At 38.5% G+C, this 27,243-nt stretch overlaps 1 protein-coding gene across 2 annotated transcripts; it reads right to left on the minus strand.

Moving 5' to 3' along the window:
• Positions 1-27,179, minus strand: tasp1 (taspase, threonine aspartase, 1). 2 transcript variants are annotated; one of them, XM_044213242.1, is made up of 14 exons: positions 26,983-27,178; positions 26,133-26,337; positions 25,822-25,889; positions 24,191-24,259; positions 22,925-23,045; positions 21,935-22,019; positions 21,783-21,862; positions 21,520-21,626; positions 18,320-18,439; positions 16,516-16,594; positions 11,231-11,341; positions 9,357-9,464; positions 8,322-8,395; positions 1-1,375 (listed from the first exon to the last, which is right to left on the minus strand). In XM_044213242.1, the coding sequence occupies exons 2-14, from the start codon at positions 26,263-26,265 to the stop codon at positions 1,283-1,285; spliced, it is 1,248 nt and encodes a 415-aa protein (XP_044069177.1). In that variant the 5' UTR covers positions 26,266-26,337; positions 26,983-27,178; the 3' UTR covers positions 1-1,282. The 2 variants fall into 2 exon arrangements, with proteins under 2 accessions (XP_044069177.1, XP_044069178.1); XM_044213243.1 differs by lacking the exon at positions 18,320-18,439 and having other exon boundaries at positions 26,983-27,179.
• Between the last annotated feature and the right edge of the window lie 64 nt (positions 27,180-27,243).

Below are 27,243 nucleotides of genomic sequence, written 5' to 3' on the forward strand. Positions count from 1 at the left end.
TGTAGCAACATAAATTTTATTTACTTTTTGAGCACTGTAGAGAGCTGTGCACATATTACCATTTCAATAGCTTATACCATTTTATATTAGTTGCATTTTCAAGTAAAGAATAAACAAGCTCAATTATGGGTTTGTTGAGACTGGAATTCTTAGTAGTAACTGAGTGAAACTGAAGTATCAATTTAGACCCTTTCAAGAACAAATCTCAACAGCACCATTTCGTGGGCTTGATGCATACAAATGAGTTTTTAGCTGTCCTTTTTTTTTGCAAGAAAATACATGTCTCTGTCAATGTGACTATAGAAATATAAATTGTGATTTTTAAATGAGGACTAACAGTCATGTTTGGCGGTGGGGTCAAATGCTGCTACCTGAGCACTATATATATATGTATCAGCATCACTCTGGAAGTGCATAGCTTCCTGCTTCTTGATCGACTCTACATCTGTCAGAGAATAAAAGTGGCTTACTGTAGATTTTGTACATGCATTAGCTATGTATTCACATTTTAAAACAATCAAAGCAAAGCATTCTATGGTTGAAATGGTTATAAAATTCATCATGATGCACATTATGCTACATTATACAATATGCTGGAGGATTAATAACAATATGTGTGTACGAGTACATGGAAGTTAATTTGTATTAACATTGTAAATGTTAACATTGTAAATAGCTTTTATCATCACTGTTCAACTCTCACAGCTATAAATGCTTCATTCATAACAATTATCTTGAGTAGCAGGCTTTCCACAAGGTGCAATCTGACATCTTTTTTTTTTTTTACCTTGGAAAGTATTTTAAGAACAAAATAAGGTCTTGCATTTGAAATTCCTAAACGTTTGAAAATAGTCACATCTGTTCAGCAATACAAAACAACATGAACATCCACCCTGTTTTCCTAAATCATAGCTTATATACAAAAGGAAGGGTGCCACTTTTAGTCAGAAAAGAGTAACAAAGAAAAAATGGTGCATCAAGGCAATGGTGCATCAAGTCTAATCCAGGTGTCACTGGAGAGCTTGGGGGGGGGGGTAAATTGGCATAGAGTACATACTGGAGGCAGACAGGGGCAAAGGGAAGTACTGTAAGTGCACTAAGTAGAAGCTAATACCCCTCCCTCCTTCCTGGGCACCTGTTACAACAGCTAAAGCTTATTACTTCTGGCATCACAAAGGTGGTGGGGAGGTGAGAGCGGTGTGTGTGCGTGTGTGTTTGTGGGTGGGTGGAAGGGTTGTATTGGAGTATTGCTGAAGAAGCCTAGTAGGAGGACGAATGCGGCTCACTCCACTACACTCGTCAGTCGACACACGCCTCCTTCGATGGCCAAACACTGTCCAGGAACAGTCCCAGGTGGTAATCTGGATATGTGTGTCTGCAGGCAACAAAAGAAGACACAAAAAATCATCAAAATTTCTGATTTTTACATCATAAGTGGAGCAAACATTAAAAGATGATGTATGTATGTATGTATGTATGTATGTATGTATTATTAACTTTGTTACCGGGCATTAAAACTGAAAATAGCAATATGTATAAAGGACCAGCAATGGTGTAGATGTGTTGCTACAGGTACCAAAGAGAAGATAAATTACAACCAAGGAAGTCCAGTTTGAGAAATACATGCATCAGATGTAAGGCTTATCAGATGCACTACACAGTGGTTTATAACACTATGAGAAAGGATTTTATGAAAAGTTATCACAACAACAATAATTTAATTCTCCATCTTGGCAATCTAATGGTAAAGTTATACTGTTCACATTCCAAAGTATTGTACCGGGGATGGGCGTTTGCACATATTTAATTAGCCAATGCAGTGTATTGCTGAATGGCGTATTACATTGAGCCAGGTTTAGCTTTTTCTTTTGCTACAGGTCTCTGCATTGGAACTCTCCCTGTGCCAACATAGTGGTCTCATTGAAATGAACAAGGAGGCTGTGTTTCTTGTTGCAGTACTAATGCTGGCTAAACACAGCCTTACACTACTACTGTATGCATAGAAAAATGTTACCTGTGGCTTTCTGCATTAACAGAAAAGATGTATAACAATCGCATTTCAAATAGTTAGTGTATAGTTGAGGGTTAAATGCATAAGCATGGCCCATGGATTACCTTTCCTGTACCCATGATGCACCTGCCTCTATAAGACCACCAGTAAGTTACATAGAAACAAGGAGGCCTGTTGTGTAGAGTCTCTGCTGAGGTCTGTCTACTCTCTAACTTTTGCAGTTCAAAAATTGAAGTTCCTTGTGCTAACTTACACCCGAAGGAGATTTGACAGTACAACTACAAAAACATGAATTTTTGGTCTGAGGTGTCCTGGAACACTTGTGAACAACCTTCAAACATGGTTTCAAGCACAGTCCACGGCCAGTACAGGACGTCCAATAAGAAACTACAGTTCAGGTTCTGATCAGGCAGGCTATTCCTCTGACAAAATCCTCTTTTAGGTTTCTATGTTGTTGCCAACAGTTAAGGTCCCCCCGGAAGAACCATGGAGTCCCCATAGTTCTTCTGGAGGGTGATAAATACAATGCAACCAGCAATTTCAGGACTACTACTGTTGCATCATTAACATGTACCCCTGAAGTCCGATGCCAAGTGGGTAAAGTGGACAGACTGCTAGTGTTTTATGTTTGAACAGAGAGGAGTAAGAGGAGGAGGGAAGAGACAAACACAGCTGTTAAGACAGGAGTGATACTTCAACTGGGGGATCAAAGGTGACCGACTCTCTCCCAGTGCCAATAATGGCTGTCATCCTCCTTCCCCCCTCTCTCTTTCCACCGAGGGTAACACTGGCTCCAGCCTTGTGGGAGTCCATCCACTTATTGACCAGACCACTGAATTGGCCTGACATCACTCCTCCAGTCGCAGGAGCCTTCATCTCTACTGGACATCTTTTTGTGTAGGCCTGGACTATGGCCCCTGGCACCCAGAGGGCAACTGTCACTACAAAGGGACAACAGCCAGACAAGGCCATGCACACATGGCAACACTCTCAGGGGCTATTATGCCTCCAGGAATCCTTTCTGGGTTCATCTTCTCCCCTTCATCTTGTAAAGATGAGGTTAAAAAAGGCCTTGGTTAAATTGTTTTGAGTGAAGGTCCATAGCTGAGTCATAATCAACCAATGGTGACATGCTAAATGTTTTCCTTTTGATGTTTGCATGTCAGAGGGAAAGAGCTTTGCAATGTTCTTTTAAATTCCTACCACATTGAATACACAGCTGGAAATACACTACTGGGCACAATTAGCGGCTAGCTGTATGACTTCATATATTTTTCTAAGAAAACAGTGTCTGACAATGACACCAATGCATCCTTACCCTCACCCTCACATGCAACCTGGCGCAATATGTTAAGCCCTTAATTTTTGTTTCAATAAACATGAGCGAGTAAGCAGGAAGAGTAAAAGGCTTACTAAACCAAACAAGTGAGTAATTACCTTACCGCAGCAAAGCCCGGGCCGCTGCGGTAAGGACTCCGTAATACGTGGTATGCGTTCTACCAGGTGTGCTCCCGGGGCGCCCTGAGACCTTGTTGTGCTAGTCCTAATAAGAGGGCAGTTACTTAAAAAGAAACTTTTTGGGTATTCAAATGGGTGATGGTGGCCAAAGAGTTATCAAACATGATCTCACTATTCGAATACCGATTTATACTGATTTTAAGATTGTCTGTTGGGTGTGTTGTCCATCGCAACATCTCCTTCACAATGTATCATAACTCATATAGTTACTGTACTCATACAGTTTACTTGTTTAATTAATTCTTGTGGTGGAATCCATGTTTACAGAAGCAGCGTAAACTAATTATAAAGTCAGTGGGGTTGAAAGAGGAGCAAAGAAATGTATTATGAACTATATGACAGCTGGGTTAGATAGGCAGAAAAAAAATGAAGCTACGCAAATCTACAGTGAGCCTGTTGTCAGCTTGATACCCAGTGACTGAAGTGACCACATGACAGGACTACGGCTGAGTCAAAACATAACGTGAAAAACACAGTTCCATTGTATCTGTTAGAAAAACAACATTCTTTCATGATATGAATGTGTTTAGGAGCTAGAAAAGCCACACATTAACACCACAGTGTAGGCCAAAGGATAAATTTAGCTCTATGACTATGCCGTTGTTTTTGTTTTGTGGTTCACATTCTTTTCTTTTAGAATAAAAAAAACCAAAAAACAATCATATGCTATTTATTCTCCACGCGAGATGGATAATAAAAACAAAATGCGCCATAATAAAAGACATTTGTCATGTAATATACAAAGCAGACAATAACCAGGAGGCCTGATGGGCATGCTATTTGATCTTCTCTAGCCTTACACAATATGAGCAGCAAAAGCTTTACAGTGGTAATGATGTCCAGGAGGAGGGAATTGAGCCATGGAGCTGCTGCTGTGGATCCTTCACTTCGCTTTCATCTGTCAAATCATGACAAGCAATAAAACAAAAGTCTAACTGTTTCAGAAGTGCCACCACTGGCCTGTCCATGCAGCTTTGTGTAGCTCTGTAAAACATGGCTTGATGTTCTGATGTCCTATCCAGTGAAAACACAGGTGAGCGATTGAATAAAACCAGATGCTTACCCTTTCCAGCACTGCTGCTTTATAGCTATTTTACAGTCCAACGTCAAAAGGATTACGATACAGACTCAACTTTCCCATCTGATTGAACAGTCAGCTCAGAGGAGGAGCCAGCACAGTGTCTTAACTGGCCTGACATCCAACACATTTTGGACTGAGTTATAGATGCTTCACTGTTCTCCTGGGTTTATGACACTGTCGTTTGTCAGAAAAAAAATATACATACAAATCCCAGATTTAAAAACTGTGAAAAGAGAAGTAGACTTGCTACAATATAAATCCCGTCTGACCTCTGTCCTAAATACTCCTGCTACTGTGAATCAGCTCTTTCATGTTCTTATCACAGAAAAGCAGTGGAAGATCGACTCTGACTGGCCGGTTAGAAATGCCCGGTGGGATGCTAATAGGAATGGGAGGAATGTCTGTAGAATAGCAGCTGAGGCTGTGGATGGCTCTGGCTCTATAGGCAATGCACTGAAAATTTACAAGTGCTTAAATCAGGATGAATTATTCAGGCAACCTATCAAAATGCAATGGGAAAACTAGTCCTTTCTTCAGCAAGTATTTATGACAACACAGTCAAAAAAGTCTTCATTGGAAGAACTTGTTATGTATTGCCTGTTTTGCTGCAGTGCAAGATGCCAAGATGGCAAAGACTTGACCCTTTTCAGGAGGATTGCAGATAACACTATCTCTACAGGATCTACAATGTGCACTTCTGCCAGTCTTTTCTACTCTGTCGATGAGGCAGAACTTCCCCACAGTTTTGACGTCTGCCATCAAGGCCATGGACATGAAGGTGCCACCTCCTGGGACTCAATGGCATACAGACCACTTTCTAGAGTTGACAGACAACAGACACCGTGAATGGAGTCTGGTCGCATTAAGGTTCTCATCTCTGTTTTATGAAACTTCACCAGATTGGAGAGAAAACAGATGCTCTCCTATGGCATCCCTTCAATGGATTATATGTTGTCAGTGAGTGGAGGGAAACTATAGGCCCAGCTGGGGAGCAACAGGTAAAACCTTGTTTTGCACCAAGTGTGGAGCCATGAAGCACAGAACAGCCAGCTTCTCTGGTATAAAGATGGTGAGAGCCACAGAGGCACATGGGAGCTTTGTAGCCTTGGCCCCACAACTAGCTGCTCAGTCTCTGATACAGCAATGTGAGGTTTGGCGGAGCAGCTGTGTTCTTGGCTGCACTCTCCAATATCACTGTGTGACCAATGCCCCATCGAGAGGAAGTGGATATCATTTCCCAGGAGATCCAGAAACCACTACTGACATATGATATTCCTGGATCTGCATCCACTAAACACATTCAATTTATAAAGAACATTTTCCATGCATATATTAATGAAGTGATTCTGAGTGGCTGGTTCACCACATCAGATTTTAAAGATGGGTTCCTTAATGCTTCTGTGGTGCCCAGACTGAGGATGTTTCTGCAGTTTCAATTTTAAGGGACAGCCTGCAAGTGCTAAAGCTTGCTGTTGCCTTAGTTCTTTGCACTACTTCAAAGTATGTGGATAGAGCCACTTGAGTCACTGTGGCAAAAGGAAAAATTGTGGAATAGTGGAAGAGCACATTTCCTTTTCTGACTCATTGTCAGTCCATAATGTCTAGTTAGTAGTTAGTTTATATTACATCTTCTGCTTCACCAGTCACAAGATGTTAAATTTAATGCCTCCCAAAAGCAATGTTTGGTGAAAGTGCCCCTGAACACAGTTCACTGTGTTTTGCTCACCTCTTTACGTTGGCACAGGCGTGAAAGGGGAGCTTGCAAGCTCACATTCCACCACGAAGCCCAATACACAGAGCACATTTGACAAATATGCAGATATGATACTGATATCCCCAGTGGTGCATGACTTTCAGTAAACTTTATGGTACTTTAGGACCAGGTAGGGCCAGAGAGGGGGAGTGACGAGAGAGATAGGCCAAGAGACAGAGAAAAGGACGGGTGAGGGGGTGGGGCGCAGGACAGAGGGCAAACACTTTGAAATGTGAACCAGGCTTGAACAACAGTGCCCTCTTTTTATACAGAGTGACAGAGAAACATTAGCCAAACAAATCAGTCTGAGCTAAGACTCCATTTAGCATTAGGCCCTGTTGCTTGCGAAGCCACAGAACTGATTCAAGTCACACAACTTATGTACGTTAGTTTCGCTAATGATTTTCAGTAAGTTAAGGTCCTGGAGGAGGATCACAGAGCCAACCTCAAATATTCATGATGTAGTCATCTATTTTTCCACAAAATTATAAATATCATGTGTACTTAAAAGAGTTCTGCAAAGACTTCTTCAAGGTCACCAGCAGACTAAATACCAAACAAGATAGCAAGCACAGGTGGTGCAGGGGCAGAATTCTTGCATACGATCACAGGGAACTGGGGTTTGCCTTGGTTGTGCCTTCCAGTGACACAAAAACCTTCAGTGTTTGCAGGAGGGAAGTCAATGAGGGATTATGTACTTGTTGCTACACTAGGAACTCCTACTGGTTGGGAATGAGGAGTGGGATCTGATAGTAAAGCCCATCGCTGGCAGGTGAAAAGCAGCAGCTACACCCTGTGTATCGTGGGAGACACTTGTCTCTATGGTATATACTCTTCCCGGGTCTACAGTGGAGTTAGCAGGAACAAGCCTTGCAGTTTATCAGGAATTTGGCATTCCAAATTAGGAGGAAAAATGCAGGTGAAGGAGAAGGACACAGACAGCTATCTGTCTTATGTAATAGGTGAATAAAAAATGACTAAGTCATAATCCCAATTCACCACAAGCGCAACACATCAGCAGTGAGTATAAACTCTGACTTGTGCTATTAACCAAGATTAGAACCAAGTTGAAATCAACAATTACCACAAAACTGGCTATTAAATAAATCAATTATGGTAACGAATATCTTCTTTCTTTCTTTTTTATCAACATGCTACATGTTAGATACATGTCAGGAGGAAAACAGATGTTAACGGTCCTGTTTTGTGTCATCTGAATTGCTGCTTCCGAGGTTTACTATGTGCAGAAGAGAAAAAAGACACCCAGAGCATTAAAGTAAAATCCCTCTTTTGAGATTGTGCCCAGCATGCTCCCCAAGTTTCCTCCCAGTTCACTCTTACTGTTGTGAAAATACAAAAACGACAACCAATATATTCTTCATTCACATATCAAATCGATAGTATATCAATCACAGTTGACACTGGTCCAGATAAAAATGACATTTATTGGCCAAGACAGGTGAGCTGACCCATAGATCATGCACCCTAATACGACAAATTGAGTCATTTCTCAGGAGGAATTGTCAAACAACAAGCAAGAGTCTGGCTAAAACACACTTCATTTCCTGCATTCAGAATTATATGTCTGCAGTCTGGTAGAGTTTACAAATCTGCCACAGAGTTTTTTTAATTCTGTTTTTAATTAACATTATCCATCCTGGAAAATATGTTGTAAAACAATATTCATAATAGTCAAATCTATGGCTCTAACTGCAAGTCAAAAAAGGAGACAAACTAGTGCCCATAAATTACGAAAAGAAAAGATTCATTTTCAAGCCACTGACACTGGTCAGTGATGCATATGCATTATACAGTACATTTTATGAAATAATATGAGCCTACGTCCATTATTGTACTGTCTTAAAGTTGTGTTAATGAGGCAAGGATGGTTATATTCCTTTATAACCTAAGTGTATTCAAACTTGCAAGACATTTTGCAAGCTAATTGGGAAGCTCACCTTTGCTTTGCTATCTTGGGCAGACATGTAGCCAACACACATGCTCTCTGTGGTGTGACTCCATAGGAACTCCACTGTGAAAATACAAATATAAAAAGGTTAATCACAGAGTGAACAGGAGAAAATACATTAACATAAATACAGGATTATATAAATGTAATAATATAAATAAAAAGAGCATGGGGACAGAGCAAGGGCGTGGGGAGAGAACAGACTGTTACTAAACTAAACTTCAATTTTTCAAAATTAACAAAAATCAACAGTCTTTCCATCTGCCAGAGGAAAAAAGTTTGGCAGGTGACTCAGCTGCCCATTATCATGAAAATATATTACTTGTGACATAACTGCAGAGGAAGTTAGAACTTGTGAGAGCAGAAATTCAATTACAGCACGCAAAAGATGTGGTTGACATACTTTTTAATCTTGTAAATCAACACAGAGCCCTTTGCAGTCCACAGTAAACTGAGGTAGTCCACACTCTGCACAAGGGCTACGGTCCATAAACAGCATCAAAGAGGGCCTGTATATCACTGAGTAAGTGATACATTGGAACATTTTGTGAACTTGAACTCATCCATTGGTTATCATGTTCAAATCAACACAAAGTGCAAAGGGCAACACTGAAACCCAGCAGTAAGTCATATGGCCTAAACTTTGGACAGAACTAATTTTAAGTCATATTCCATGATGGTATTTTGTGAAAGGAAGGATCATTCTCAGAAGCTCAAGGTAGAAAAACCAGATCCACCAATACAATCAGCCAAACTGGGCAGCATTCAGAGGGCCTCCACTTATCTGAAGATTAGCAGTTGATTCCATAGTGGGAGGTCTCCGTTTGAATCTGAGATGAAGGGTGTGAAACCAGAGCCTGATTGTGCAAGTTAAAACACAGACCACCCGCCAGGAAAGCCACAGTGCCTCCTCCCCCTCTATCTGATGATGGATTTTAAAATATTAACAGCCAAATCTTTGCTTACTGTAAGTTGCGGCGTGGAGGTTTGAGTGTGATCAGACTTGAAATGATTATTGCCTTACCCAGTATACCCTGAATATTTTGAGATGGTGGAGCTTCCACACATCTGCAGCAGCGCAAGACAATTACTCCACCCAAAACACGATCTTCACTGGCCAGAAAGGGTGAGCCTGGACACACAAAGAAAACACCACACAAGATGACTACACAAGGCATAAACATGTTAACTCCTCAATCAATAAAGTATCTTGTATACTTTTTGTTCTCCACCCCAACACATCGAACCAAGGATAACACATGAAAAGACTAGACAAAACATAGCCCTTTTAATCAAATTACAGTGATCGAAGAGAAAAAAATCCTTCCATTCAAGTTGTTTGCCTTTCTGGCCAAGTTAAACAACTGCAAGCAGTCATTCTGCCCTCATGTATTTATTTTATTTAGTTCAATAAAAAAATATTTCACTCCATTTGTATGGGCAGTTTTAGCATATAGGTTAATGACAGGTAATGTGATCTGTAACTCCCCACACTGTATACACTCCTGTAACACAATATTTAATTTTAAGAAAAACATCCAGCTACATAACTCCTACATAAAGACCTTTGAGCTTACCTTTAAAAAATCAATTATGTGGAATGAGAACCTTTCTTACTCCCTTCAAAAGACTTCAAGAGGCAAACTTGAATGAGGTGTTGTGTATACAAAAACAACTTGGATTAGCTGATTAGAGTGGGGCAATAAAAGAAAATAAGGCTTCTTTTGGAAAAGAACAAACTAAAAACAGCTTTTGGTGTCTTGAAATGTCTCAACACAGCAAGTACAAGAAAAACAGGACCAATTGTTGCATTTGATGAAAATATTGTTGTGTCTACATGCCATTGTTTCTTTGTTGCATTTCACACCAATTTTCTTCCCATGTTGTAATGTTCCCTTCACTCTGTAAAACACTTTTTTTAGCGTAGCTTGGACAACATTCACATAAAATCTTGGTATTTGTTCTACATTTTATACATGAGAACAGTTCAATTATTGACTTAATGTTCACCATTATTGTACCCATAACAATAAAAGAAGAATAAATTAATAGGATTAAAATATGTGGACAATGTGGATATTTCTGTGTGTATGTGTGGGTGTTTGGCTGGTGTATCTATACAATAAGAGTTAATGTACTACACAAAAAGATCTAAAAAAAAAACTCATGGTGTTGTCATTAAAGATATTCTATTTAGAGAACCTGACAGATGTATCAGAGAAGCTGAGTGAGAGGCCTCAACATCACAGACACTGTCATCATTGCTCTTGCTAAGGCAGGATTTATGGAGCTTTGTTTAACTTAATGTGCATCTTGAAAGGAAACAACAGAAGAATTAACTTCAAATTGACTTCATCCAGCCCGTCCAAATGTCTTGGTGTTACAGATGTCCATGACAAAGCCAAACTGGGGTGGACTTCTAAATGAGGCCAAAACAAGCCAGAAACCACCACATGTTTCCACATGTCCTTTCTTCCTCTGCTCTGTCTTCTCTGAGCTATCCCAGTGGTCATTCACAGGCGCAGCACACACAGTTAACAAGACTTTCTAAAACTGACCACTTCTGAGAATATGGCAAAAAAAATTACATCTTCACATGAACTTTCAACAGAACAATTAAGTCTTCCAAAATAATCTGTGGCTGTCAGCTATGATGTGTGGAACATTTGAAGGCACTGTTTAAATAGTGAAAATAATCCATAAATCAAAAGTTGCCTCTCCTCTGATTCTATTATTTTCAGTGTTTCCAGTTGTTAGCTCATTCCTTATGTTATGCAACATCTGTTTGTTAGTTTAATTCTCTCCGTGCATAGTTGTGTTTCTCGCAAACATGTTCTTGGCCGACAAATCTGTGTGTATGGAAAGTAGTGGGATTCAGGCTGCATGTGGGTGACTCACTGATGAACTTGTTTTGCATAGCCTCCAGCAGTGCTTGGTGGGCATCTTCAGACTGCATGGCAGCAGAGCATTCCCGTGCCAGCATGGTGCGAATCAGATGCTCTCCACAGCCTGGCAAAAGACACACAGACACAGCTGAACCTGTATCATTAACTTGTATTAACTCATTTCTTTGTTGCAAGAATGCATGCATCCAATCAGAACTGCACAAGGTCTCCAGTGAGTTAACTTTGAGAGAGTTGTAGCACATGTAGTACAAACCACTTACGCCTTTTAAAACATTAGCTGTGTATGGTATTAATCAAATCTTGATAATTCACATCTTGAAGTTTAAGTGAATTTTGAAGAGATCAGTATGTATGAGTATTTCCTGATTACCATTTGTAATACTATGCTTTGATATTCAAAACTTGTTCAAAAGATCACATTTTTTTCAATATATCTAGTTATTAAGTTACATAATGGAAAATACTGCAAAATTAAAGTATTGGCCTTTTCAGCTCATACAAAAGATTTAGTGCTACTGCAGTCATTTTAGCATGTTTTCAGCAGTGTGATGGCTTTAAGCTTGATTATTTCAGGTACAGATGACAGCACCTAGGGGCTGCCAAGTACAGCTGCCTTGCTCAAGGGCACACTGACAGTAATTGCTGAAGGGTGGTTTGTGTTTCTCATTCAATTTTCCCTGCCCAGATTCCCAGCTGGTCTGGGAATTTGAAACAGCAACCGGCCAGTGTTAATTCCACTTCTGTAAACTCTAGCTGGCTCACTGCATGACTGCAGTATGTGCACGCATACTTGCAACATGTATCACCATTACACATTTACGCATCAATAGGTTTTAAATTTACATGTTACCATAATATGTATTTTTAGAAACATGATTTTCCCATTTAGGCTTAAATGGCCAAACTCCCAAAATATTATTAATTTAAATATGGGGTAAACAAAGAAGAAACTATTTTATTAGACCACTGACTAACAGTGTGGAGTTAAGACATGACACAGTGTAGATGGACATAAGTGACTGCATGCCAAATGTAAAACTACCAATTTTATCTATGAAGGCTGTGACACACTTTTCTTATAGTCCACAGAAACAAAACTGCAGTATAGAAGTTGTGTGTTGTAAAAGGTGTGTGTCAGCATTTTATTCATGCTAAAACATAATCCTCTGAATTAATGCCAGCAGGGTGTGCTTCAGTTGACTTCCATTAGCACCTGAATCTGTCTGCTGCTCTTCAGTTATGCAGCATGTGGTATATAGAAAAGTCCATGGAGAGAAACAAAGCATTTTGTTAAGAATTTAAGCAAACCAGGAACCATAAAAAGCATGGGCAACCTGTACAAATGTCTCACCTTACCCTCTACCACTTCCAAGTCAAAACTTAGCAGGTGTACTTATATCTTAGATAATATGCTACTTAGTGCTTACAGGACCAACATTAAAATCAATGCCTTGTTGTTGCTAAGGAAAAGCCGGATATTAAATGCATGCTGTATGATTACAATATGATATTTCTTAAATGTCTGCCCGCACTCAGGAAAAAGACAAAAAATCTAAAAAAGTGAAAACAAAACACATCTGGCAAATGCTCCTGTGAAAACCCATAAAGACTTAAGAATATAGCCTTGTTGTTTCTGTAAACACAAATGAAGGCCCCATAAAATATCAGGTAACTACAACAAAACTGAAAGCAGGTCAGTAACTGTGGAGACCAGATGCCTGGAGCAATTTGAAGTTCTTTTTTAACGAGAGCAGAACGTCGGATTAGCCAGGTACTGCGCCTTGTGTAATGTGTTTACCATAAACCGCTCTGTCCCAGGGGAACTGGATATTATGGAAGCACAAACACCGTTGAACTGGAACTGCAGCAAGAAGCCCAGACTAAAGCAGCAACTCAACAGAAGAGAAATGTAAAAAAATAAAAAAGGCCAACAAACGGAGACGCAGTATTTGACAGCCAACAGAAGCAAGAGTAAACAGAGAAGTTCATGAGCTGTTGTCTCACTGGCCACAGCAAAGTAAAGGCCAGGCAAAGCAGTCAACACATATAAATCAAAGACCCACATGAGCTGCATATTGCAAAACAGACTAGAATGGAGGGGGTGGGAGGTGGGGGTGGATGGGCAAGGTGGTGGTGAGGTGAATGGAAGAAAGAGTGACATATAGGGTGAGGATCATACTCCTCGTGTCACACTGAAAATGTTTTTCTGTTTCTTTTGATGGGAATACCTTTCATGTTAGGAAATTAAAAACAGGCGTTGTACTGGAACTCACATTATGCTCAGTATACCCATAAGGAAAGCTTTTTTTTTGGTAACATCAAATGCAAAGCCACAATATAGGAAAAGAGGATGAGGTGAAAATACATACAGAGCAAACATCTACACTTCAACTACTGGGATAATTGATGAACAGTAGACTATTACCAAGATAGGAGTCTTATACTGCCTATTTAATGTAATAAATACAGGAAAGATCAATTAAATCAATCAATATAGAATTATTTTTTTTGGGCCTAGCAGATACTATATTGGACCTTTCAGAACGGTGGTTATGATTACAGTACAAAGTCCTAAGAATTTTTTGTATAAAATAACTGTTTCTGTTGTTATACTATCCTAAATTTTTCACTGATCGCTGGGGATCATACATTCAGACAAGCTTTAGCAGTGCAAAATGCTGGCCATCTCAGTCGTCCAAGTACATATGACTCAAGCTTCAGCCTGTCTGATCAAATCAGCTCGTCTGCACTGAGATGCATTAGGCTACAGACCCACATCAAAAGATTTTAATGTTCCCCAGAAGCTATGTCGCAGACTTCTACACATCTTAAAGAAGGCTAACATAGCCTCTCTACCTCACATTCAAAACCATACGGCTCACAATCAGCAATGCTGCTTTCAGCTTAAAGAGGCATGCACTCTCATTTTTGGAAACAGAAAAGCATGGCTGTATACGTTGTAGAAATATGTTCAAGAAGAATGCAACTTGGTTTTGAAGTTTAAACCCTAAAGAGCCAGTGCTTCAGGAGATACCCTCCCTGCTACAGTGTGTGCTGGCAGTGGAGGATGTGCGGAAGCAGGAAGGTGGCTGCTATCATTTATCTACATACAGACTTGTAAAGGCTGAAGCATTTTTTAATTACAAAATTCACCAGGTCTCTGCTCTTGTAGCAGCTTTTCACTAGACATGTTGGTGCAATAAAGGCTAGGGTTTAGTCCATACAAACACATTGTCTTTTTTCTTCCCCTCGAGTTTGTGTGTAGCCTTGCCCTTCTCTCCATCATCGTTACACTTGTCATTCCACCCACCTGAGGCTGAGAGAAAGGTGAGTTGCAACTGACTACAATAAAAGTAGGTGGGGAACGCACATTGTTTTTTCCAGACCTACTGTCACACATATACACTCAGTAAGGCCAAAGATTTTAAAAGGGCAGTTTGTCCAAATCACACGGAAAAACATTACATATTTCTCACTTACCCCTTAGTGCTTTTTAGTCATAGTTCTTTATACAGATAGTTCTTTTTTACCTTTAAATATATGTCTTTTTGCAGGTTTTGAGATATCTTCTGTACGGTGCTTATAGCATTGCATTAGCACAGACCAAAATACTTCCCAATGGTGTCAGAAGATTTCAGTCCAATCATCTGACACCACCCTGTCATTACTCTGCATCATGTTTCAGTTCAAACTGTTCTGCGCTATAATTATTGACATTCATTTAAAATACAAGACACATTACTGGATGGATATTGGTCTTGTAGCATTAAGATTAAAATCTTGTCTGTTACAGCGATGCTGAAAATGTAAAAGCAGTACTTTATTCGTACCGCTATAAAGTCGGTTGACATCATCCACCCTATTGCTGTGCCTAGTCTACATGTTGCTATCTTTAAGCACCATTAAATTTCTGTTTTTCATTTATTACAAAATCAGCTACTCAAATGACCTGCTTTGCTGTTCAGACAATTCTGGGATGAATTCATTGGAAGCATTTTTATCATTTATATTTTATCTAGAAGTGTCAAAAGTCTCAAAGGCAGAGTTGAAAGTTAAAAATATCGTCAAAATGTGCTTAATTGTCTGCTGTATTTATTAGTAATTTATCTAGACATTTGTAGGTCATTTTCATAAGGCTGATAAAAGACTAAAATGTATGAGCAAATACTCAGTGTTGCAGTGGCCTATTTATCTAATGCAGTCTTTGCAATCTTTCTGTCATTGAATATCTGTTTTAACAGCATTGTTCTGTGTGATAAATGTGATATGAAAGCATCTAAGGTAGCCAGAGCTGTCTAAATAGCATCTAAATGCAGATCTACAGTATGATGAATAACAGAATTTTGTTGCATTTAGAGATAACATTTCCAATGTTCAATAAAAGTTTTTTCCTTGTTGTGTTTCACTTTGTATTAGCCGAAGCATATTATGAACCTGTCTTTTCCAAGGAAATAATCTGTTTACTGCAGCAAAAACAGAACAGGAGTTTAAATGTATATATTTAGTTTTAAAAAATTGTGTTTTCAGTTTGAATTAGATTTAGATTTAATTACTTAAGGTTCATCATATTGGTAGCTCACATGCAAAATGAAAACCCAGTAGCATCACTACTACTACATGTGATGCTGTACCATAAGCTTAATTATTTTAAAATACCATAAAACATAAATAATACATATTTAACAAAAACTGTTGATGGTCAGCAGATTTGCCTATGAGCATGCATAATTCTTATTTTTAACCATAAACATAAACATTAAATACATTTGTAAGGCGACATGAATTTTGTAAGACAAAATTCATTTATACCAGCAAAGTTATGACCTGAATCGAGATAACTGCACTTGAAGTTTGCAAATTTACCATCTTTCTGCTGCACTCCCAGCAGTTCTCCCTCTATCATATCTACAGCAGGTGTCCCATGTCAAATGTCATTGCAAATCCAAAGAGCTTTGCAATGCACCTGGCATGCAGCTGACTAACAAAGAGCGGAGACTGATGACTCAATCAGCTGAGGAAGTGACTGATGAGAATCCCTCGGCAGGAATGGCTGGAGGTCATCGGAAAGTATTATCAGGCTTTTTGAAGCTTGACTCACTGAGGCTAAATAAAAGGCCTCACATCAAATATCTGTTTCTGATTCATATCATTTCCAAAACAAAAAGGCAGGCTAGTGGTAAACATTAACGATGAGAGGAAAAGTTACACACACATGCACGCAAACACACACATATACACAACTGCGAAGTAGGTTGTAGAGAGTGTGCTGTGTTATACCTGAGGTACTCACTGCTATAGAGTAAGGGTTCATATTACAGGCATTTTCAGCCCAGCAGCCACATCCGTAATGAGCAGCCTGAGAAGAGAGAGGAAAAGAGGACATTTTAGATGCAAAGGAGTTTTGCTGTTGTTTTAGTTTTAATATTTCTGTTGAGGAATTACAAAAAAATATCATAAATTCTCAAATAATAACTTTGAGTAAGGCATGGCCAATTAAAATAATTTAAAATTTAAAACACTACAGGCTGGGATGGTCATTTCAGCCTAATTTACATTTCCACATCATTAACCGCACCTACTGATTCATTCATTCTGTTCAGCCCCCATTGTTAAGTTGCTGTTAATGTCTATCTGCGTTATGAAGCTAATGTTTAGCTCTATTAATTACATCAGACAGCAGCAATGTCAGATTAGCAGAGCAAAGGTAGAAACAAAGGAAGGGGATCAGAAAGTTGGGAGGCTTTTTTGGTAACAGCTGCTTACTACCAACTCTTAACTGCTGCTTTCAGACTTTTTAAAGCTGCACTGATAAATGTAAAAGTACATTTTTGGCAACTAGAGGGCATAAAAACTCCAAAACACACAGCCATGGCGCATTATTACCTTATTAAGTTGTTAGTGGTTAATGTGTTGGCAAGAAATTGCCTGTTTACACATCCAGCAGACATAATCTTTCCATTGGCATTGCGTTTCTGGCCACTTGAGGAGTGGCAATCCACATAAAAAGCGTTTCTGACGTATGTCACTTGCCCGTCTCATGGAATAGATACGCTTCCATTTAATCAAACGTATCAATCCACACCCACCCAGGACCCTGTTTATTTACAATCAGAGCCTATTCATTTTTCATCTGGTGCACTTAGTGAATCGAAATATATTATTATATTATTACAAGCTGTGAACTTATCAGCGGTATCTGTAATAGTTGATCAAGGTTCTTCTTCCTGGTTCTAAGGAAGGAGACAGTCATACGGAGGTCGGAGTCAGTGCGGATTGAATGGACTGAACATCGCCGTAGCGCTTATGTGCTCACATCTTGCTTTTGATGTGGATTTCCCCCGTAAGTCCAATAGACAATTTTTAGCTCTGTTTTGGTTTCCACCAAATCCTGAGAAAAAATATTTGAGTCTTTAGCAGCTAGATGTTCTACTCTCTTCACTAGATAGTCACTAACTTCTGTCTGCTATTTGGTGCTGGGCAGGCAGCATACTGTGGGTTTGGTACCTGCTGCTACCTAAAATTTTCAGCATTTGTGTGCAGAAAACAGGTCTTATGAACTGTGAGCCTGCATCATACAGAAAACGTGTGGGTTGTAAAACCAAAACCATCAGCTAAAAGGGGTTAGAAATCTCTGTAGACCTGTAGAGTTGGGTAATAATTATCTGTGGGTTTCTTACTACAAGCAAACCATCTCATATTATATAAAGTCATTTAATCAAAGTCAGGTTTTTTTTCAACTTGGTTTAGGCTGTCGATAGACAGCTTACCTTAGATTCAGATAATTTAGGGAGGGAAAAACCTGTTTATTATTTTTCAACTGCTATTATTCCTAGCAGCATATCATTATAATTTGACACAAACTATATGTAGGGGTAAACTAATAATTTTGTTCTCTAAATACAGTACTGTATAGGCAATATGTTTACAGAACAAATTAGAAATTATACATTATGGTACTAAAATATTTCACTAAAAAAAGAACACATTGAACACATTATTGTTTCAAATAAAGGTCTGGTTCAATTTTTACTTAAGTTACATAAAATGTATTATTTAAAGAAGGAGAGGAGGGCCTGACTACCTGGCCAACCCTGCCGGGATGTTTCATGGCCAGGCCTCCACTGGACACCGCTGCAGCTACATTCCCTTCCAGGTCTACCACAACAGCTCCCACTGTGTCAAGGCACCCTGAACCATTTTCCTACATCACAGTAAGAAGAGGAGTGACATGAACAGAAAAAACAAATCAACACAAATGGACATTTTCAAATGAGAACTGTTCTTGAGAGAGAATTTCAAGTAACATAAAGGAGGACAAATCCAAACATTCATCATCTTTGACTAAGTACATTTCCAAAATTAACAATGTACTGCATGAATTTATGAGTCACTCTTCCTTGCCCTTCATATTTGATTAAAAATGTGCTATTGTGATTTCAATCAACTGTTTTTCTTCCTGATTGCAGTTTGCTTTGGAAGTGATTTGTCTGTGAACCATCATGGCTCAGACTGCATGATGAATAGAGTTCTACAGGGTAAATGTGCAAAATGGCATTATGATACATGATCAGAGCTCCACACCTACCAGAAACTGAAGATCTTCATTGAACCCTGGACTAAAAAGGCAAAGTAACAAAAGGCAACAGCGTTTCTCATCTGTCTTATGCTCTCCTAAATCAGCCCTGTCTCTGGGCTTTTGAGGCCAAAAAGAACCAGAGCCAGCTATTTCGAAATGCTGCAAAGACCATCCTGTCATTTCTTATCAGTGTCCTTAAATGAAAAAAATCCATAGTAAATAATGACTGTAAAATTTAAGGGCATCCTTGGAATTATACTGATATGTGTTAGATTTTCCTAAACAACACCACAACCACACACCATCATGAGACAGGTGCCTATATTGCACTGGAAAAAAAAAAGAATGGAAAGATTTTATTGCTTGGCAAAAAAAAGGCATAAAAAGAACATTGTGTATGAAAATTAAAACCAGACTTGCTGCAATAACGCTTTTTGTTGAACCCACATGTCTCTAATAGCCATTTTTGATACAAAAGAGGTTATTTCCTGTTAATTGACTTTATATGTCAATGTCAAAGTAAAAATTATAAACAGAATGATGCCAAATTCCTGTAAAATACCCTAAAACTCTGAACATGGCATGCATGTGAACAGTCAGTCTGAGTTTCAGTTATGTCCAAATCAGTGGAAGCTTAACTGCACCAAAGATTCACATATTAATCTTTAATAGGCCAAGCAGTTCTGTGTAAACACGTAAGAGATGAATGACAACAGAGGGCAACTCAAACCTTAAATTCTCATTAGGCTAACTACCCATTTGACACAAAAATCAATCATTTAATCATATATCACTTGAACATGCCTGAGTCAACAAACAGTCCATCTTAGTTGTTAGTCTTTCTTTTTATGGATATATCATTAATATTGAGGATTGATGTAATTGAACTAAATAAACTATATTACTGTTTAAAAACAGGTCCAATGAAGCATATAAGGCTGCGTTTACACGTTTTACTCCATTTAACACAATTCACCTCCTAACCAAGATAAACTCTGCCACCCTCTTCTGTGCTGCTGCAACTGCTAGTGACTTTAGAGCAGAATGAGTCAGCCCTCAACTGCTTTCAACCCAGCTCATCATCAGGCCACTCTCCAGTTGTGCTGCTCAGGGCACTGAAACTTTGCACTAACCCTTGCCAACACTTTAATTGTTTGTTAGAACCCTCTGTGCAAGCTGGTAATGCCATTTCGTTTGATGACACTGTGAATGTGAGATCATAACTGGCAGAATATATCTTGACGTCTTAGTTGTGGAGACTCGTTATATTCCTTTCTTGCATAAAATACCATATTCGACTTGATGTTTCCTCCCTTTTTTTAAAATTCAGTTTGATGTCATATATGCCCATGCATAACTGCTGATCTGCGGAGTGGGCTGCAAGCATGATAAAACTGAATTAAGGACCACACCAATTTCATCACTAATAGTAGCCTCAATAGACCAAGTCATGCAGCCACATTATGTTGAATTTTGGGTAAGGCATGACTCTAATATTTTTTACTGGGGAAAACCCATGTATAAATGGGTTAAAAGATGACTGTATAAAAGAAGTGGACATGGCCTCCGGGTCTGAAAAGTGAAGCTAACCTGCATTCTTTCTTATGGCCTGCAGGGGGCAACGCCACTGGTTGTAAAAAGAAGTTTGATTGTATAGAAGTCTATGAGAAAATTACCCTACTTCTCACTTGATTAATTACCTCAGTAAATGGTTTCCTAAAGAGTTTATGGTCTCAATCGCTAGTTTCAAGTCTTCTTCAATACAGCATGATGATCATTTTGTAAATTATGGTCCCATTTAGAGTAAAATAGACAATAAAGCAGGGTATGTTTTAGGGCGTGTCTATCTTGTGATTGACAAGTCGATACCACAACAATCTGCAATCAGGATAAAGGCGTAGCAATGCGTATCCATGGCACTGTGTACACTTTACTAGCCGTGAACTTGTTTTTGGGTGCTGTCTGTGTTTTCGTCTAAGAACTCTGACCCTTTCACAGTGTGTTTTCAGTTCATGAAAGTTAACTGTAACATTTTGGTCGCCTAAAAATGTCTTGTTCAGCTTTCGGTTGTACTAAAAGACACTAAGGACTCGGCTGTTCATTTTATCTAGTAAGTACATTTTGTTTTAAGCCTGTTTTTCACCAGCCAAAATTAGCATCCCAAGTAATATCAGGCGAGCGCTAGCGTTAGCTGATGACTTGGCGTTTCCCTTGCTCCTCCCCAGCTTCACTTTGTTTAATAATTCTGAGATAAATTAAAGTGATGTAGCTTTATCTTTTATTATTAGACCTCATTTCAGTACCACATGCATGCACAGTATCACTTACTCTCCACATGGGGGTATTGATGATTAGATGGTACAGTCATGTTAACTTCATTGAGATTTACGTGGATTTTTATTGTTTTATCAACAATAGATGTCTGAAACTTGTCTAATGTTGGAAGGCCAGATTTGGCCCACAAGTTGCTATTTGCCAACCACTAGCACAGAGAATTTTGTTTAGTACAAATTATGCCCCTGATCGGATCTCAACCACTTATAGTACCTGTGGGACGAAGTAAACACGTTTGCTGTGAGGAACACTACTACAAAAGCAGCAGAAAGGGGTGGGTCCATTCTGCCTCAAGCGATTCAGTTGAGAAAGAATACACTTGATGCCATTAAAATTATTTATCTTATTTTAACTGATAACATAGTACTCACATTTTCACTTGATTGTCGTCTTTTCTTTGTCTGATTATGTCCTGTGTCCATTTTTTCTGCTAGCTCCATCTTTCGCTTGTTCCTCTTGTATGCAGATAAACTGAACTCTGTGTGTGAAAAAAATCATCTCAATCTAATGCATCCACATACAGTAAGTTGACGAACCCCTTCAAAGGTTGTTTTGAGCATTGTTTTGGTTCAGTTTTACCGCTACAGAAACTACATTTCTTAGATGAAGCATATTTCGGTACAACAAAACTCACTGGTAGCCATTTTCTCTGAAGGGCATGGTGGTATTCCATGGCTGACTGCCCAATCATGTGCTCCTCGCCCCACTAAAAAGCTGACAAAAGAAAAAAAATTAACAAGTGGATATAGTCACATTAATATGACATTAATTCTTAATGATAATCACCAGGGTGGTATTCTGCCAGCTGATAGTTTCCCTTTCTGTGCTTCACTCAGGAGACGGTTTGCAACTAAGACTGGGTTCTTAATACCTGAAGGAAAGTCAGAATTATCACAGGGCTAGCAGTTCATTCAAATGTAATTTTATTACAGTGTAAACAAATCAAGATACTCAGTTCATGATTACATTTTGCAAACACAGTAATTATTTAGTCAAATCAATATGGGCAAAATGATGGATTTTAGATAAGAAAAATGGAGGCGTCATCAAAAGACCAAATCGTGAGTCTTTCTCTGCATGCCAAGTTTCATAGTACAGGTGAACTGAATATGGTCTTGATTTTTGTAATATCTGTGTTGACTTTCTGTGTATTGTTAATATTTGTTTTGTTAATTTTCACATGCAATGTATTCATTGAGTTTACTTTGTAGTATTGCACGTTTTCCATATTTTGCCATTGTTACACGAACACCTATGAATGTTGGGTTGCTTTTAGCCTATTTAAACACATCTTACTGATTATAGGTATACATTGTATATCCAAGCCAACAAAGTTTCATTCATCATGGACAAATTATATGGCTAACTGTTACATGATGCAGGCGTAGTAATAAAAACAATCTGTCTGTCTTTTGGACTAAATGTTAAGTGCCAGCTTTCACCCCTGGGCTGTTGTCTGGAATAAATCACCAGTTCTTGCAAAAAAAATTGCTTTTGTTGAAAGCCTTCAAGGAAAACTCTCTGAGTATACTGATGTGTACATATTAACAGCATTTCTTGGTTGTTCTCCAGGTAAAAAGTGGGTGGTCCCCCATTGTAAGGATTTATGATGCCAAATCCCTCTAGTAATCTCAGAAAAAATGGTAGAAAGTACCTCAGTAAAACATATTACAGATAGAGGCTTGACTCATTGCCATTACTTCCAGGTGACTGAACTTCAGGGCCACAACAACATAGCAGTATTACAGAAATATCAACACATGTGTAGTAACTCACCACCAATAGCCCCTACGGCGCCATAATGGAGTGACTTCCCATCCATGATACTCGCATCACATTCAATTTCCCCTGACAAATTAAGGTTGGAGCCCATGCCCGCATTTGTAAAAGGAGAGTCCTGAGAACAATTAAAAACATGCAGAGTCTAGAATAACATAATAATTGCGATGAACCATATTGTCAATGCTAATATGTTGAAGGAAAGTCATCATTTTTTTCTGCAGTTTAACCAAGACAAAAAGGGTCCCTCTTTCTTATGATCCCAAGTCCTACTGTAACGGCAATATTTCCAAACAAGACAAGAGTCAATATGTACTGCAGTTCTGACTTTTTAAATCAGCAGCCTACATAATGGCCCTACTGAATGTACTTGATGAATTTTGTTAAATACTTTAAAACACTACTCTGAAACTGCTTTATCAAAGGAAAACCCCTATTATCATCTGATTATCATTCTGGGTTTTTGTGCTTCATCACCTTCCTCGTCAGGAATTTTGTTGATATAGTTATAAATAGCTTTGCTTTTGTCACATTTTCACTTACAAATACAAGTGGCATGCCACATTACACGTGTCACAGCAAGTATGAACTACTTCTTACAAATAAGTCAGTAATGTAAGTAACAAGTAAGAAATATTTAATATGTACTTAAGGCTCAATAAGACAAAAGTCCTTCTTAAATATTTGTTATTTTGTTTGTTGCTGGCTTTGGCTTATTTCTTACTTAATATATGGGAGACTGTTTTGTTTAACAAGTTTATTTCTTTGTTTCTCATATCTCTTGTAATATGCCTTATGCTTGAGCAGGTTTTTTGATAATAACCAGATGATGGCTCTCTGCATTCAAACCATGGTAACTGTTCAAAGGGGTAAAAGTGAGAATAACTTTCTGTGACTTGTATGTATACAGTGTATGGCTTGCTACACCACAGTTCTCTGTACATTTTTGCAGCTGCAGAGAGTTCATCAGAGTCATTGTTCTTTATTCCAACCCTGCCCTGAGGAAAATCATCCCTTACATCATCCAACAGGATGTGCGTAGATGCATCAGAGACTGGAGCAGAATAAAGCCATTTTGGATGAACACATACACATGTCAAATTAAGTTTCTTATCCTCACTGAAAGTTTTTTGGATGTTTTTTTTAAGTCCAATCTGGACCTAAAAATAATTTTCTTCTACATTATGTACGTGGGGTGTTATAGAGTACAGAGTTAATAAAGACTGGCTTTATATAATCAAACCTGGATCATAATCAACCAACCTCAAGTTCAACCAGTGCTGCAGCCACTGCTTCCACTGCAAGTGCCCCAGCTTTCAGCCGGTCCACAGCCTGGAAAAGACAGACAGAGACACCTTACTGAAAGCACAACAGCTTTCCAGGCAAAACACCAAATACACCCATTACTCATTTCAGCCTTTGTACAGTACTTTCATTACCTGCATTCATCAAAGTCAGTTACGTAACACTATGATAAGATATGGACAGAAATTAATTATTTTAACTTTCTCCATTGGACCTATTTTGCTTTCTAGTCCGTACATAATCACACTACAGTGCATTTACTGGAATAACTATATACCCTGCTAAAACGTAACTGAAAACTAAACTCCTTGGCCCCTAGTAATAATAATAATAAAGGTCAAACTGGGAGATAAAACTAGGATAAAGACAGGCGTAAAACATGCAATGAGGATCCTGGATTGAAACATTAAGTTGTCTGTGTATATGTGTATATTTCAAAAAATGCCACAGACAGCATGCTAAGAAGTTGTTACAAGGTATATGAATAACTGCTGTCATGAAAGCAAAAGACTCCTTTTAAAATTGAACTATTTGGCCTTCATGCAAAGTGCTACATCCAGCGGAAACTGGGCACAGCTCCAGCACCATCTAACACCATTTCTATTGTAAAGCAAGGGTGATGGCAGCACCATGAGGTTGTTTTTCAGTCGTAAGAATTTATGGAACTTGTAAGGATGGAAGGAACAATGAATGAAACTAAATACAAGGATATTCTTGAGAAGAACCTGCTTTGGAGTGCCAAAGAACAAAGACTTCCCTTCCAACAGCAAAATGATCTTAATACAGCCAAATGAAAACTGGAATGACTTCAAAACAAGAACATTAAAGTGCTTGAGTAGTACTGCCAAAACACAGATTAGAATCCCGCTGAAGATATATGGAATGACAGCTGTTCACAGATGCTCCCCATCCAACCTGAGCAAACTTGAGCAAACATCTAAGTGTAGGAGAAAATCCCAATATCTTACTGATCAAGCCGATACAGATGAATTAAAAAAAAAAGATAAAAGTTTGCAAAACATTATGTACCAGGTCAAGTGGTTTAACAGAAAAACAAGGGACAACATTAGATCCATTGATAGAACAAGAACAGAACACATTTGTGTGCAAAAACGTAGTAGAGGGAAGTTTACACACACACACTACAGTATTTTTTAGCAACTTTTATATACCTAATTTGTTGTCACAGCCAAATTGTAAACTATTAGACTGACTAAATAAGTTGACTTCATTGCATGGATGCAAGCATACTTATTCTTTAGTTCAAATAAAGAAAAAACATTTAATTCTGGTAGATACAGGGGTCTCGGCAGAATTCTTTGGTACTAAGATGTTATCAATACCAACATATGCATATTTTCCACTAAAATTAAATTTAAATATAATGGTGTAGCACCATTATTCCGTTATTCCATTATTCAGAAAGTATTTAACAGATTAAATACTGTGAAGTGCCACATTACCTAGATAATACATTTACTAACATTCCATTAAGAATAAGACAGATTGTGTGTACAAACAGTACAAGGTTATGTTGCTTGTTTGCACAAATACAGTTTACTATAGTAATACCCATAAATTAAACTTACTCGCTGGCAGGCTCTTTTGCACACATGCTTGTACTCCTTGGCCTTAGATTCAGAATGGTATCCTGCTCCTGAAGGGAAATAAGAGGCAAAAAGTGTTTGACCATTCATAAAGTGATGATAGGTGCCCTCCTCAAAGCAGAAAACTATGTTGGGAGACTTAATGTTTCAGTTCATGATGGATGTACTAATGCCTGTAGGTGCTATAAATACCACATTACTATAAACCATGTTTATGTATTATGAGGTGCTGCTTGCTATTTCTTTCTAATAAGTTCTTAATTCTGCTTGTTAATAATGGCGTGCACACTTACCTGCATGCACTAAAACAAATCCACCAACAAGTTTTGGCTTTTGATTCTTGCTAGATTCCTGTTTTTTGGACCATGAGTTGGCCAGAGGAGAGGAGGGTTGCTGCTCTTCAGCAGAATTCATTAAACTTTCCATAACCCCTGCATAACTTGACAAGCCTATCGTGGCCTATCAGACAGTGGTAAGAAAATAATTTTCATGGCCCACCTGTGACAGAGAAAGAAATGCAAACGTTACAATTCAGGGATAATACAGGACAAGATGATTTAATGTGTTTGATGGACAATACAGCTGCAAAGAGCCTCTTGCAAAGCAACATGGTGGTTATGATTAATTACGTGGTTGAAGTAATGAATCCGCACATTCTCAGCCTTTTCAACACATACATTAAACACTAATCAACTTCAGTTACCCTTCACCACTGTCAGTGGTCTGTCAGTTATATTTAACGTTACTCAAGTACTACTAACTCCAGTACAAAAATCATGTAACTAACATCTATATTCTAGCTGTATCTAAAAACATGCTATTCATAGTCTTGATCCACAAGACAACAAATCAAAGCTTGCACATAACATAAAAAATATCATCCATCTCGTGAACCTAAGTTGACGTTATCAACTTTCCAAACAATTCCTGTTGTTAAGGCTTCGCTACGCATATCAGTTGAAAGTTTGTGTTATTAAACAAGCGGTATTTAGTTTATGTTACGAGTCTGTTTAATAAATAAAGAAGGATATCACAGTAAAAACATATACGTTAACGTTATTTCAAGTCAAGCTAACAGTTTTGTGTTTTCGTTAGCTTGTTAGCTAACAGCTCGCGACACACAACAAAACAATCTCAACTTACAATTTTCACTCCTCTCCTACCAGCGACAGACCTGCCTGCTAACCACAACGTTACCTGACATGTGTTTAATACACATGAACGGTATCTGGACTCATAACTCTAACTGAGACAAACTTTGCTGCCACACACTTTTACTCCTCTGTGCTAACCACAGCTAGTTAGCGAGAGCATACAAAAGTACTTCCTGGTTCAGATACACGTTGCTAAGGAAGTGCGTTCGATGCAAACATTGGTACACGTGGATGAAGCTGCACAAAATAT

The sequence above is a fragment of the Siniperca chuatsi genome, linkage group LG11, assembly GCF_020085105.1.
Source record: "Siniperca chuatsi isolate FFG_IHB_CAS linkage group LG11, ASM2008510v1, whole genome shotgun sequence".
In the NCBI taxonomy this organism is placed as follows: domain Eukaryota; kingdom Metazoa; phylum Chordata; class Actinopteri; order Centrarchiformes; family Sinipercidae; genus Siniperca; species Siniperca chuatsi.

Excerpts from the sequence above, each read along its gene's own strand:
- tasp1 (XM_044213242.1), bottom strand. The coding sequence starts at position 26,265 with ATGGAAAGTTTAATGAATTCTGCTGAAGAGCAGCAACCCTCCTCTCCT. Across the intron at positions 21,627-21,782 it reads TTCAGAGAAAATGGCTACCA|AGTTCAGTTTATCTGCATAC; the intron begins GTGAGTTTTGTT and ends TTTCACACACAG. Across the intron at positions 8,396-9,356 it reads AAATATTCAGGGTATACTGG|TGGAGTTCCTATGGAGTCAC; the intron begins GTAAGGCAATAA and ends GTATTTTCACAG.